We start from the raw sequence: 13,550 nt of genomic DNA, 5'->3' as shown, positions 1-13,550 counted from the left end.
TGACATTTAAAAGTATACCAAAAAACAGACTATTTAAAGCATCTACAAGGAACTTTCATTCATTCAGTTTTGATTCTGGTGGCGCCTTTGGACAAAAGCAGTATGACCACCACCACCTGGTGTTGTAAAGCCCTCAAGCTGGCTGGCAGGTGCACAGCTGTTTGCAAGATGCATAGTAATGAGATTATGTATATGTTTGTGGCTTTGTATGATAAATAACTTACATGATTATGGTGAAACTCAGTAAACCTTGTTTTAGTATCATTCATACACGTAGGTCACATGTAAGCCCTACGACTAACAGAGTTGGTTGCTCGCAAACGGTACTTTGCGGTACTTTCTCTGGTAATGTTACACCCTCATAATAAAAAGACAACAGCTGCAATATGCAAGCAGTGTATACAAGCAAAATTACTCAAATCGATCAACCGATTATCAAAATAGTTGGTGATTAATGCAATAATTGATCAACAATTGATTTGTTTCAGCTCTAGGCGGTATTATAACCAGTTAGAAACTCCATGTAGATGCTTTATTTCTTAAGCAATAAGAAATAGTGGATAGAAGTGGATACACTTATAATAAGTGTATCCAGAAAAGTTACTGTTGTACTGACAGGAAAAAAGATGGTATAAGATTGGTATTGGTGTCAGCAGGGTGGTGGTATCAGTAGAGAAAGTGCCATCCCTACTTTAAACTATGACTTGATTACTTTGACACTGAAGAACACAATAAGTCATAATGTTCCACAGGCAAGTTCTGCTATTATGAGGAGTGTCTATTTTCCTATGAGTTTGAGGGTTTATGTCCTCGGGAAGTGCAAGTCATACTGAATCTAAAAATATGTGTATCATGTCTGCGTGTTCAGATTTGACTAGGTTATGACTCAGATAAGGAGTGCTATTTTTGACACAAATTGCAGCAACCAGGCACTAAGGGAGGTTTTTAAAGTATTTTATTTGCCACCATGAGCTGCTTGTCACGGACGCTGCTGCAGCTAATGTGGATTTCTACCGTAATATCCTGTCATTTCAAACCGGCCACCTCCTGCATGTAGGCAGAGGACAGAGTTTGAGGACGGATTGATGTAAGGCTATCTAAATATACACCCACAGTAATGTGTTGACTAGTTGACAGAAATTGACATCACTCAGCTGAGAGTGAGCCTTTCCCTGTTTTAAATTTGGACTGAAAATACATTTATATCTGAAATGTTTAGGAACGTCATCACTTTCAATGTCACTGCAAATGTAAATACTTTCCAATGACAAAAAAACAGATGCAGTTATGTGGTTGCTCAAGTTGGTACAAAAGATGCCAGGCTAAAAACATTTGAGATCATTAAGGATAATATTATCTCCCTGTGCATCGTGACACACCCAGAGGCTGCTGGTAAGGTCATGATCTCAGGCCCTCTCCCACTCAGAGGAAGTCATGAGTACAAGAGAACACCCATTTAATCACACTGTTGGCTGGCTGACTGGTAATTACCCCTCATCAGCAGACCTATGCCCAGTCGCAGACATCTTAAACGTTAATTTAGCATATTTTTCAGTTCCTCTTGGTGGTATTCAGCCCAGTATTCAGACGTCACTGTCAACACTTGTTATCTGGATCTATTTTCTACCAAACTAGAAAATAGCAAAACCTGTCTACAGCAGTATCTTTTTTTTTGGTTATGTTTTCTAGCCCTTTCTTTGTGTATATTCTTACCTGTTCATCCTGTTGCTTGTCATTTTCCTTGTTTACCGTGTTGTTTTTGTTTTCTATCTATATTCAGCCATCTTTAGACAGTGCTGTTTCCTCCACAACTGAATATTGAAACACGCTGCTTTTTGTTCACTGGTCTGTTCATATCTAAATCTCAGAAATGTCCAACTTGTTCTAAACTTCAGTCAGTCAGCCCGCAGGTGAACCAGAAAACAAGCATGACAGCCCATATGGTTTCTGTCTTCACTCGCTCCCCGTAATTGCACGTATTGATTAGAAACCCTTAAAGGCATAGTTCAGATTATTTGATTACAGTCAGTGTATTACCTACAGTAGATGGTGGTCGGCATGCCAGTTTGGAGAAGCTGTGTATGTTTTGCTGTTGGCCCTGTCCACAGCAGTACGTTATTAGGCTTCCATGCTGGTGCACCTTTTCTAAACTGGGTGAGTGTTGACGACTGACACAACCCCACTTCAAATAATCCTTTAAGATGCAAAGTTTAAATTGACTCATGATCCCTGCAAGGTTACATAAACATCTTTCATAAGGTGCTGCACTTACTGACACTTCAGCATACCTGATCATTTCATGTATTTGACCCGGTTATTTAGTTTTTTCATCTTTTCCACTTATACTTTTGCTAATTACCATGACTATGTTTGTAACTGTCATTCCCCTTTATAGTCTTAGCAAATATGAACATGTTAATGGAAAAATTTCAACTTTTCTAAATAGTTTTCTCTCCTTTCCATTTGCAGACATAAAGCCACTAAAAAGCAGCCATGTGAAAACATCACTGTGGCGTATTACTTCTGTGAGGAGCTGATACCGTACAGGACGTCTGTCAAAGGGAGAGTCGTCACACTGGGCCAGTTCAAAGAACTGCTGACAAAGAAAGGAAATTACAGGTGAAATTAATGCTGCTATTTCATTTACAAGAACATATATTTCACAAGATGTATGACAGCTAAAATTCAGAATTTATGCTTTAAGTACTGGCAAGCAGGATTGCATTTAGATTGTACTGTTTATAAAAATTCAAAGTACCATCTAAACCGGTTAAGTAAAACTTTCTTAAAGTCACTGGAAATCCAAATTTAGGGTTTTCTACATAATAAAGTAAGCATCTAAAAAGTATTAGAAATAGTTCTCTTTCACAGCAACCAATTTGACATGAAATAGCAAACACGTGTTACCAACGATACTCATTAAGGCCTAATAGCAGAACACACACTGAAAGAATCTTGATGTGTGTCAAACTGCTTTGATGCTCCCACACCGAACTTGTTTAGATTTTGGAGCGTCAAATGAGGACCAGAGCTTTTTTTTCTGCACCTGCAATACTTGTTTGATGAGAGCTAAATTTAATTTTAAAAAAAAAGGCACAGATGTGAGAAGCGAGTGCTGATGGAGCTGCAGCTCCACCTGAAACCAGGTAAAAGAAAAAAAAGCAGGCCAGCAGCAGAGAGCGAGGGAGGATGTGAATATGGATATATGTGTCGACTTGTTATAAACTTTTTATGATCATGAATCATGATGTTACTGTAGACTTCTGTGGTGCGCGATTTTTTTTTACTCCAAATCTGATCTGTGTACTTTTAGATACTTCATTACTTCTGCAGATTAATCATAACTGCGAGGGAGGAGAGACAGGCTGCAGAGAGGAGGGAAGGAGGGGCACGAGTGTGTGAAGTGCCGACAGATATTAAAACTTTTTTGATCATGAGTCCTGATGTTACTGTACAGTTCTGTGGTTTATACACTGCAGACTAAAATATCTGTCTCAGTAACAAATAGGCAGACATTCGTCTCCTCCACAAAACATTTGTCACTGCGATGCATTATTGTAAGTCATGATAAAGTGTCCAGACACAGCCTCTCTCTCTTCATTTCCATGGCGTTGTCTGAATGATGTAAATTATCCTGCTACATATACATACATACATATAAAAGGTGACCTTTTCCTAAATGACTGCTGGTTCTGTGGTGTTGGAATTTTAAATCTGAAGCTGGCTGTGCGACATAAAATATTCAAGTGGCGTGCGTCTATTGAAGCTTTAGTGTGTTTTAGTGCATTCCATTCCAGTAAAACAGAGTCAGGCGCCTGCCATTGTGCATGTTGGCTTTCTGGAAAGGCTCTACTACACTAAATAGAATGGGAACTTAATTAGTATCATTGGTATCATTGGTTAGATAACTCACAATGGAAGTAAAGTCAGAGGTTTTAACCTGGAGAAGCTGACCATGTCCCTTCCTTTTTCAGGTATTATTTCAAGAAGGTAAGCGACGAGTTCGACTGTGGTGTGGTGTTTGAAGAGGTACGTGAAGATGACGCTATCTTGCCCATCTTTGAGGAGAAGATTATCGGAAAAGTTGAAAAAATTGATTGAAGCGTGCACGTTGAAGAGGAAAGAGTGGGAAAGCCAGCGCGTGATCGACCGACGGAGGAGCAATTGGATGGCAAAGAGAAAGTGTTTTAGGATTGAAACTGGAGAAGCAGAGAAGAAAGTGATTAAGCAGAAGTGGATGTAGAGTTGAAGAGCAAAGCAGTGGTCAGAGCAGGTGGCCTGTGACTTTTGACAGCACCACTGCAGTGCCGTTGGACTAGAAGAAAAAAGACCTCATTCACTTCTTTGGAGTGTAATGTAGCATTGTAAAGTTTACTAGATAAATGAAGAACAAAAGTGCTACTAAAGCTACATATTTTTGATATGATGTATCAGAAGGTGTCCTTTTAAAGTAACCACACTTGTAATTTTTATATGTATTGGTACCAGATGTGTACAGTTTGTGTTAAAAGATAACAAAATTTTATATCTATTTAAGTATTTAAAATGCTCATTTTCAATCTTATTGAAGCGGGATTATTGCCCCTGTTCAAGACGATCAAAATATTTTATAGGGCTGATTTTTTTTTTTTTTTTTCGTCATTCTATGTAAGAGAACTCTGACTCTGACTCTGGTCCTCTTAGTGTTTTTAATATGTTACTTAGCAGTGCTTTGTTTTGTGGCATTCAGTCAGGCTGCACTTTCATTGTATTATGTACCACTGACTATGTCTCAATGTAGACTGCAACATGAATTTCTACAGCACCAAACACGAGTGACCAGAAAAAAAAAAAAAACGTTTACAGTCTACTGCAGTCTAGAGCTGGAACCATTAATTTATTAGTTGCTTTTAAAGTAGAAATCTGTAATATATTTATTGTAATAAATCATAAAATTACCATGATATGTCATCAGAAATTAAGGAAACACGCCAAGTTGAGATAACTGCTGTGTCCTGCTGTGGGCCATAATAACTTTTATAATGAGTAAGTGTCTGTTTATGTGTCGTAACAAATCATTAATAATCCTGTAAAAGGAGTAGATGTTTATAACTGTTAAATTGAACAGTATGTTAGTGAAGTCTGGCAGGCAGTGAGACAGGCAGCCAGTGAAATCAAATACCAGAGGAGCAATGAGCTTTTGTTTTCAGGATAAGGGGCTTAACTTTACACTGACAGAAAATTGTCAGTTATAAACAGCTGATCAGCGTACAGTGGGGGACAGTTGTGGCTTGTCATTGTGGTGTTGCGCTCGTCTTGCACTCCTGCAGCGTTCCTGCAGCCTGCCTGAGCTTCCTCGAGTGTGGGGAGGAGGGGGCGGGAGAAACGACTGACTTCAACCATAGATCATATATTAAATAGGGATTCAACCTATTTAATATACCGTCCATGCCTCCAACTCACTATTGGACTGCCACTCTCATTTTTGCACGCTCAGTTGCTACATATTGCCCCTTCAATTAATTATAATAAGTAATGAAACCTTAAAATGTGTTTAGATGTTTTTCTAACTTAAATATGTGGAATGCCAGTCAAGGGCACTCAAAAATGTAATTGTTTCATATTTATTTTTTGTATTGTTGCATATTGCTCCTTTAAATTAATTGCAAGCTTTTGATAATTCATTAATTGATTTGAGAAACTTCTTAGAAGAAAAAGTCAAAATTCTATGATTCCAGCTTCTTAAATAATGAATGTTTTCTGGTTTCTTTACTCTAACCTGTCTTAAAATTTAAGATAAAACATTTATGGATGTCATCTCAAGCTTTGGCAAACACTGAATGACATTTCTCACCATTTTCTGACATTTCATAGATCAAATAACTGATCTATTAATCAAGAAGATAATTGACAGTGAAATTGCAGCCTTACTGCAATCCAGCACAACAGCCCAGTGTCTTAAAATAAGAAGATTATGGTGATTTGTGGTTATTTTTTAGACTCTCATACACAAACACGGCATTAAAAAGACCATTATAAGTTTCACAAAGTTGTTATTTATTATAGGACTGCTTACTGGGTTGCATTGCAGCATATAGCACAGTTTGTTTTCTTTCACTGGTCATTTGGTGTTTACTGCATGTAAATGTAGCTGACGGCTAAGTTTATGTGCAATCCTCTACTGCATTGTTTTTAAACCAACCCAGTTGAAGTTTGAAGAAAATTGCCTTGGAAATGACACAGTAGATGCAATAATACTGTAAAAAAAAAAAAGATGTAATTGGAAATCATGAGGTGAATATCTATGCAAGTACTTTTGCTGTTAGCCTAATCCAAAAACTACATCGGCCATTTCTATTAATTAACTGAGTAAATAAGTACCATAAGAGAAATGTTCAAAATAATTGGAGGCCACATAAATAGCAGTCATATTATTAGAACCCTGTTCAAATGAATTTATTTTCATTTAATTTAATTCACCACGCTGGAAGTTGAGTTGGGTTGAGGCCAGCAGGGACTCTCTAAAGGTTTATTTTGATGATTAATCCTGATTGTGGGCGAGTAATTTGACCTTTTTTAAAATCAGTGCCAATTAAAATTTGGATAGCAGTTACTCTTAGGAGGCCAGTTGCGCTGTTTTCTTTTAAGTGTTTCCAGTTTAACGCTGAATTACACCGCCAAGTACTGCCTTCAGCATGAGAGGTTAGTGATGCTCATGAAACAGGAGAGCAGCTCTTCCACCTGTAGACTTGCACACTCGAGCTCGAGGCCATCAGACCCGTTCATCAGGGTTTATTCTACAGCATTTGAATGAAAAGGCCAGTGAATGTCATCAGAAAACTATGAAAAGTTGTGTTTGTGTAATGAAGGTCACATAGAGGCTTATTTAAACTTACTCTAAGTGCTCTACCATTCAGCAGTCAGTGTGGACGAGGGTTCAGTATCATAATCACAGATTTTATCCCTGTGAGCTGCCAGTTGTGTTTACATCAAGTTTTCCTTTTGTCAGCTTCGTTGTTTGTACATGTTCATTTATGTGATCCCCAAGACTTATCATCTTAAAGGGACAGTTCACTCCAAAATCAAAAATATTTTTCTTTCCTCTTATCTGTAGTGCTGTTTATCCATCTGGATTGTTTTGGCACGAGTTGCTGAGTTTTGAAGATATCAAATATAAAGGAACTAGAACACAATGGCTATATTATATTTTAACACCAGTGTTTTTTTCCCCAGAAATCATGACTCAATAACTCAAGATAATCCACATCCTTTGTTGTGAGCAGAGGACATATTTTAAGAAGGGTTCGGTTTTTTTTATATTAAATATAGATGTCAACTCTGTAAGGTGGAAAATCTGAGGGAGTCAGAAAAATGTTTAAAGTTGCTTAGAATTCTCTTAATTCTAAACAAAATACACCTTTATATGCATTTTTTAAACCATAATTCTTGTTTAGCTTTGATATAGAAGGGCTACAGAGTAGACTTGTTATGATTAAGACATTTGTAATAGCAATATTATTGAAAAATTTGTCCAAAAATAGAAAATTAACCAGTGCATGACCAACATCCCCACCTTTATTAAACCAGGAAGTGAGACAGGGGTCCTTAGGGTATAATTAGCCCCTTTTACGCCTGATTAAATCAAGTTGTAGAAATGATGTTGATGTAAATCTGGGACACAAAGGCCATTTTTTTCTTAATTTTAAAGCAGAGATGATTAAAATAGCACATTTTATCCCTATGTCATCGGTAGGTACTGTTAGTTTTAGATTTAAAGGCTTTTAAAACATTTTTAAAGTGTTTAAAGTTGTGAAATCTTGTCTGGCACAGCAAGTTAACCTTAAAAATTAAAGCAAACCAAAACATATGCAAACAATATATATATACATACATATATATATTCAAATGTATTTTTTTGGCACTTTGAGCACCACGAGCTGAGTGCCACTTAATCTCATTATATTTAAGAGAAGACAGATGGTGTATCTCCACAGCAGATATCTTCAAAACTCAGCAACTCACACCAAAATAATCTAGACGGACGTGTAGCACTACATATATATATATATATATATATATATATATATATATATATATATATATATATATATATATATGTGTATATATATATATATATATATATATATATATATATATATATATACATATATATATATTTTTTTTTTTTTTTTTTTTTTTTTCCTTAACTGTCCCTTTAAACTTTTAATTACTGCTGAATTGATCAATCAGTTAAGAAGGGGCTGATCTTTAATCTGTAGCCTTCTCTAGCTTATCAAGCTACATCTTGTGCCTGGCAGGAATGAATTGTTTTTACGCAAATGATCTGCTTTTGATAGATCATGTTACACCAAAGAGAAAAAAAAAAGTAGGTGGTAGATACTGTAGGCATACTCTTGAATTCGCGTTGATATTCCTCTTCATTTTGTGGCGCCGCTTATTATTTGGTATCATGAAAACACTGACGCTGTTGCATGGAAGGCCAGAATGTGCTTTTGCAATGAACAAGGTGTGTATATTCGCAGTTTTCTGATGCATCTTGTTATAAATATCAGGCGTTCGGCTGGAGTACTTCATGAAGCTTGCAGGCATTTAGATTTTGTTATTATTGCAAGACTGAAAAGATTTCTCAGTCAGTTTATATTTGCAGTCCCCACAATTTGGCAAATGTAAATGAGCCTTTTGCACTGGAATAACACCAACTGAAATGACAATAAGAATCATGGCACCGTCAGCTGGAGGAGCTATTTGACATTAAGATTCAAGGGAAACATGTTTTTTTTTTTTCCCTGTACCTCATTGTTGTGCTGAAGCAATGTGCTTCAGAGTAAAAACCTTTTTTTGTGATGGAATAATGGGCAGAAAGACAAGTGGACCTTGAAACCTGAGTGCTGTATCGTATGTGTTGTTGCATAGAAACCCAGCTGCAGTATAGGAATATCTTCTTTTTTTGAGATGCTGTTTTATGATGCTGCCTTTTTTTGGACTCCTTACTTAAATCAGTTTATATTTAATATATTTAGTGAATTTTCCTCAAGCAATGGTCCTTTGTATGTTAAATTATACATTTGATCAAGTTAATGCTACATGTTTTATCTTGATTTTTCATTGTTTATTTCTTTTGAAATATAGAGTATCAAATCTGTTATGATTTTACTGTGAAAGCCCCAAAATTGAATTTCCCTTATTTAAGATCAATGAAATGTATATAATAAACATCAGTGCCTTTATTACTATGCTAATTATGTCTGCAGTGTGACTTTCAGACAGATGTGGGGACATAAATTCCAGGGATTTGCTTTATATATTTTTTTGTTTAGACGTCTTTTTTATTTTTTATTTTCTTGTTTAATGTTTGTCACCTTTTTTTTTTATGTAAATATGTACAACTTGCATTGTCATCAGCCAGCAGCCCAGTCAGCACATTCAGTACCCTGGACCTGTTTCTGTTCACTAACTAGCATGGTTACCATTTAAAGGTACCTGGACAATAAATACATGCAATAAACCAGCACTTGAGTCCTGTAATTGACCAAACCTTTATCATCATGTTTTGCATGCAAAGATAGGTTAGAGGGAAATCTGACCACATTTTATGTGGATGACGGAGCAGTGTGATGGTAAATGTCAGCAATCAAAGCAATAAAATCCTCCTGGGTGCTGTATTGACCAGGAAGGTTGAGTTCTCCTGCTCAGAGTAAGTGCCTACATGTACCAGACAACAATGTACCAGACAACAATGCTACAGCCACATTGTCCTCCTTTGAACCGTCTACTCCAGCCTGTAACCCATGCTTTTGTATGCCAGTTTCACATAAAGTATAGTTAAAAATAATGCAGAATGTTTACCAAGAGAGTTAAGTGTCTGACAACTCACTTCCATGCAGCATATATTAAACAGGATTTCAGTCTATTTAATATACAGTCTATGGCTACAACTCGCTATTAAATGCGCAGTTGTTACATAATGCTCCTTTAACACCAACTACATCACTGGTGCAAGAAAATAAATAGATTTTGTAGCAGAACAGCTCAGTTTTCTTGATCAATATAGCAGGTATTGAGGAATTAATTGCTTTGATTGACTACATTTACATCATTACTGGCTCCACAGCCACATAAGATATGGTGAATTATCCCACTAAAGGACTGTTATCTAGTAAAATGTATTTGTTTAAAATATGATTTCATTCAGGCTTTGGGAGTTGTGAATTACATGATACAAAAAAAGGCAACTGTATTCCACTATAGTTACAGAAAAAACATTACTGATACACCGAGTATGGGGATTATTTGCAGCATTACATTTTTAAAATGCATGTTAAAGTAACAACATACAGCTGTTTGACAAGTCTCAGTGAAACCAGTGTTTCATTGGGTGGAAATTTCAACATTATTTTGTCTTTAAATCAGAAAAGAGAACATTAGGCCACTGACCGCATTTTTAACAGGTACTTAATAAGCGCATGGAAATACATTTTTAAAGCAACCCTCCCAACCATGCCTGAATGCTATATATGCAGCATCTGTTTTAAAGCAGTGTCGCGTCACAGACTGAAGAGGGCGCTCGTAGTTTACTGGTAATATTTGATACACTTGTTCATCTCACAAAGATTCTTCTTCCCAAACTGTTTGGACAAGCATATCAGAATGGATTGTGGATCAGTGTGTATGCTGAATGTAAGAACAGAAGCGTATAGAGGTTTTTTTTAGGGATGTGAAGAGAAAAGGGTGTGAAATCCTCTTGAATAACCTGCACAGACCTCATATCTGAGAGGATTAGAGGAATGTTACACCACAAACACTGCTCTCTCTGTCTCTGGCTGTTAAGATATTGATTTAGAATTAATTACAATAATCAATTTCCTGCAGAGATTACCAGGAACTGTGCTGCTTTTACCCACCTCCATACTCATGAGAGCTGTGTAAATGAACAGGATGTTTGGAGCAATTAAGGCTACAGTGCTGCTGCAGCCATGATGTGTTGCGTGTGCTCTCAACCCACAGGCTCATACTGGACAAATGATTGATTACCCGGCTCTGATTAGAATATAAAAATGGCTTCAACATGCTCTTTACACCCTGTCTGTACCCTCTATGGTACAGTGTTGCCTCCAGGTAACATACCCATTTTTGTCCTTTTACGCTCACACAATACTTGGAAAAGAGGCAGGGCCTGAAGGAAACTATTTGCAGGGTCTTAATTAGTCAAATGACTCTCTGGAGGCCATGTTGAGTCCTTTTTTGCAGCCTTCCTCACATAGTTCAGCTCCATCATCCGTCTCCACAAAAACTGGACACATTTTTCAGGTCAATAAAAGGGATGTAAAGAGAGTATCTGCTGTTTGTGTGTTTATGTGCAGATATGATCGTATGTTTGTATGCAGAAATATCTATCCATATGTGTACATGTGATTTATGAAGGGGTGAACTGAGATATGTTTATTTAAAGGCACAGCCATTTTTTGAAGTAACAAAACACTTAAAATACAACAGGAAAGTCTTCATTTTTGCTTTATTTTTATTTATTTATCTTCTTTGTGTTTTTCTTTCTCTCGCCTAACTTAATGTTTTACTTTGTTTTTTTGTATTGTTGTTCTGCTTTTGTATGTGTCTTTTGACCTTGTGTAATAAAAAAGAGAACAAACTGGATTCACATTAATAGATGAGAAAAGCTAAATTTCTAATTGTTTAATGTCCTTTATTTCATAAATCAAGTAATGGAAACTTGTCAAAATGCAAATGTTGCCTTGAAATAGCACCTATTATGGATTCCCACCATATTCTATGTTTTTGTGTATTTAGGTTTATACACTGTTCAAAAGCATAATAATCATCATTATTTTCTTTTTGTCTCTACATTTTTACCAAGATGAATTTGATCATGTAGGTGTAATACAGTTGCAAGTAAAAAGAGTCAATTTTTATTGTTTTTTTTTTATTTCAGATGGCATACTTTTTAACTTGGTTTCCCATGAATATTGTAAGAAGTTATTGCAATAAATCATTCCTTACCATTATGGTACTGTGTTGCTTTAAGGTAACACAGCCTAAGTGTACCCTAGAAAAATATTGTGGAAAATTTCTTTTAATTAAAATCTTCTAAAATCGAGTTAAATGAATGGTAATAACTTTTAATTAGACTGTTTTTTTTTTAGCTCAGTTAAAATCTCTGCGTCCTCAGGCTGCAGTAAACAGCCGCACTGTGGCTGTTTTTATTTTGCATTTGTCAGAGACACTCTATGACTTCATCTTGCTGCCTGTTATTTCATAATGTTCCCGCTGATGAGATCTCTCTGCTCCATGCTAACCTGCCTGTAAACAACTCTCGCTTCGCTCACCTCTTCCCTCGAGTCAGAGGGGCTGAGTTTGTGACCTCAATCCAGAGAGGCAACGGGTTGGATATAAGGCAAATGAATACAAAGAAGAGACTGGTCCACAGGTACGCAGAAAGATGTTCACATCACAGAGCTTTTGAGTACGGTTAGGTCAGTGTCCTTTTCAAGATGAATTCATCATTAAATCTAACATTTAATCTATGCACAATGCTTTTAGCTCCTGTAACTGTCAACAAAATGCCAAAAAAAAAAACCAGGTTGGATTAGTGTGTGGATTACTTGTGTGCATGTGATCAAAAGAAGGTGAATAAACAGAACAGTGTAAGGCATTGAGTCTCACTAAGTGTGCTAAAGTACTTGAGATTAGGTACTTAACCCTCTATGGTACACATTATGATGCCAGTGAGGGAAAAAATGTTTGGAGTGTTTTTATGTCTCAAAATAGACTAAATAAACATAATCTGAAGAAATTTTATTTTTATTTTTATTTTTGGAAGTTTTTGGGGTTCGTTGCCTGTAGGCAACACTGTACCATAATGGTGCATAAGTGAAAAAGAACGTTCCTTTTCCAATTTGAACATTGTTTATTTCATAAACGTATGCAAAAATATTCAATAACATCAAGAAGTCACAATTCATTTTAAATTTTAAATTAAAAAGAATTATGAAAATAATTTAAATATATATGTATGTATGTATGTATGTATGGTCATATGTATGTATGTATGTATGTATGTATGGTCATATGTATGTATGCATGGTCATATGTACGTATGTATGCTCATATGTTTGTATGTATGTATGTATGGTCATAGGTATGTATGTATGTATATATGCTCATATGTATGTATGCTCATATGTATGTATGTATGTATGTATGTATGTATGTATGTATGGTCACATTTATGTATATATGCATGGTCATATGTATGTATGTATGTATGTATGTATGCATGTATGCTCATATGTATGTATATATGTATGTATGTATGTATGCATGGTCATATGTATGACCATATGTATGTATGTATGTGTGTATGTATGTATGGTTATATGAATGTATGCATGGTCATATGTATCTATGGTCATATGTATGTATGTATGTATGTATCGTCATAAGTATGTATGTATGTATGTATGTATGTATGTATGTATGTATATATGTATGGTCATATGTATGTATGTATGCATGGTCATATGTATGTATGGTCATAT

At 35.9% G+C, this 13,550-nt stretch overlaps 1 protein-coding gene across 4 annotated transcripts in view; it reads left to right on the top strand.

Annotated features, from left to right (window-relative positions):
* axin1 (axin 1) overlaps positions 1–4,617 on the top strand; it is a 39,972-nt gene extending 35,355 nt beyond the window's left edge. For all 4 annotated transcript variants that reach the window (XM_084743979.1, XM_084743976.1, XM_084743977.1 and 1 more), the window contains 2 exons: positions 2,470–2,619; positions 3,975–4,617. In XM_084743979.1, coding sequence (XP_084600105.1) covers positions 2,470–2,619; positions 3,975–4,101 — 277 coding nt within the window. In that variant the 3' untranslated portion in view covers positions 4,102–4,617. The remainder of the gene's footprint in view (positions 1–2,469; positions 2,620–3,974) is intronic.
* The last annotated feature ends 8,933 nt before the right edge of the window (positions 4,618–13,550 follow it).

This window comes from Lutjanus erythropterus, chromosome 19 (assembly GCF_056507025.1).
Source record: "Lutjanus erythropterus isolate fLutEry1 chromosome 19, fLutEry1.hap2, whole genome shotgun sequence".
Taxonomy (NCBI): domain Eukaryota; kingdom Metazoa; phylum Chordata; class Actinopteri; order Lutjaniformes; family Lutjanidae; genus Lutjanus; species Lutjanus erythropterus.
The sequence above is the reverse complement of the archived record's forward strand: the minus strand, read 5'-3'. Positions and strand labels throughout refer to the sequence as shown.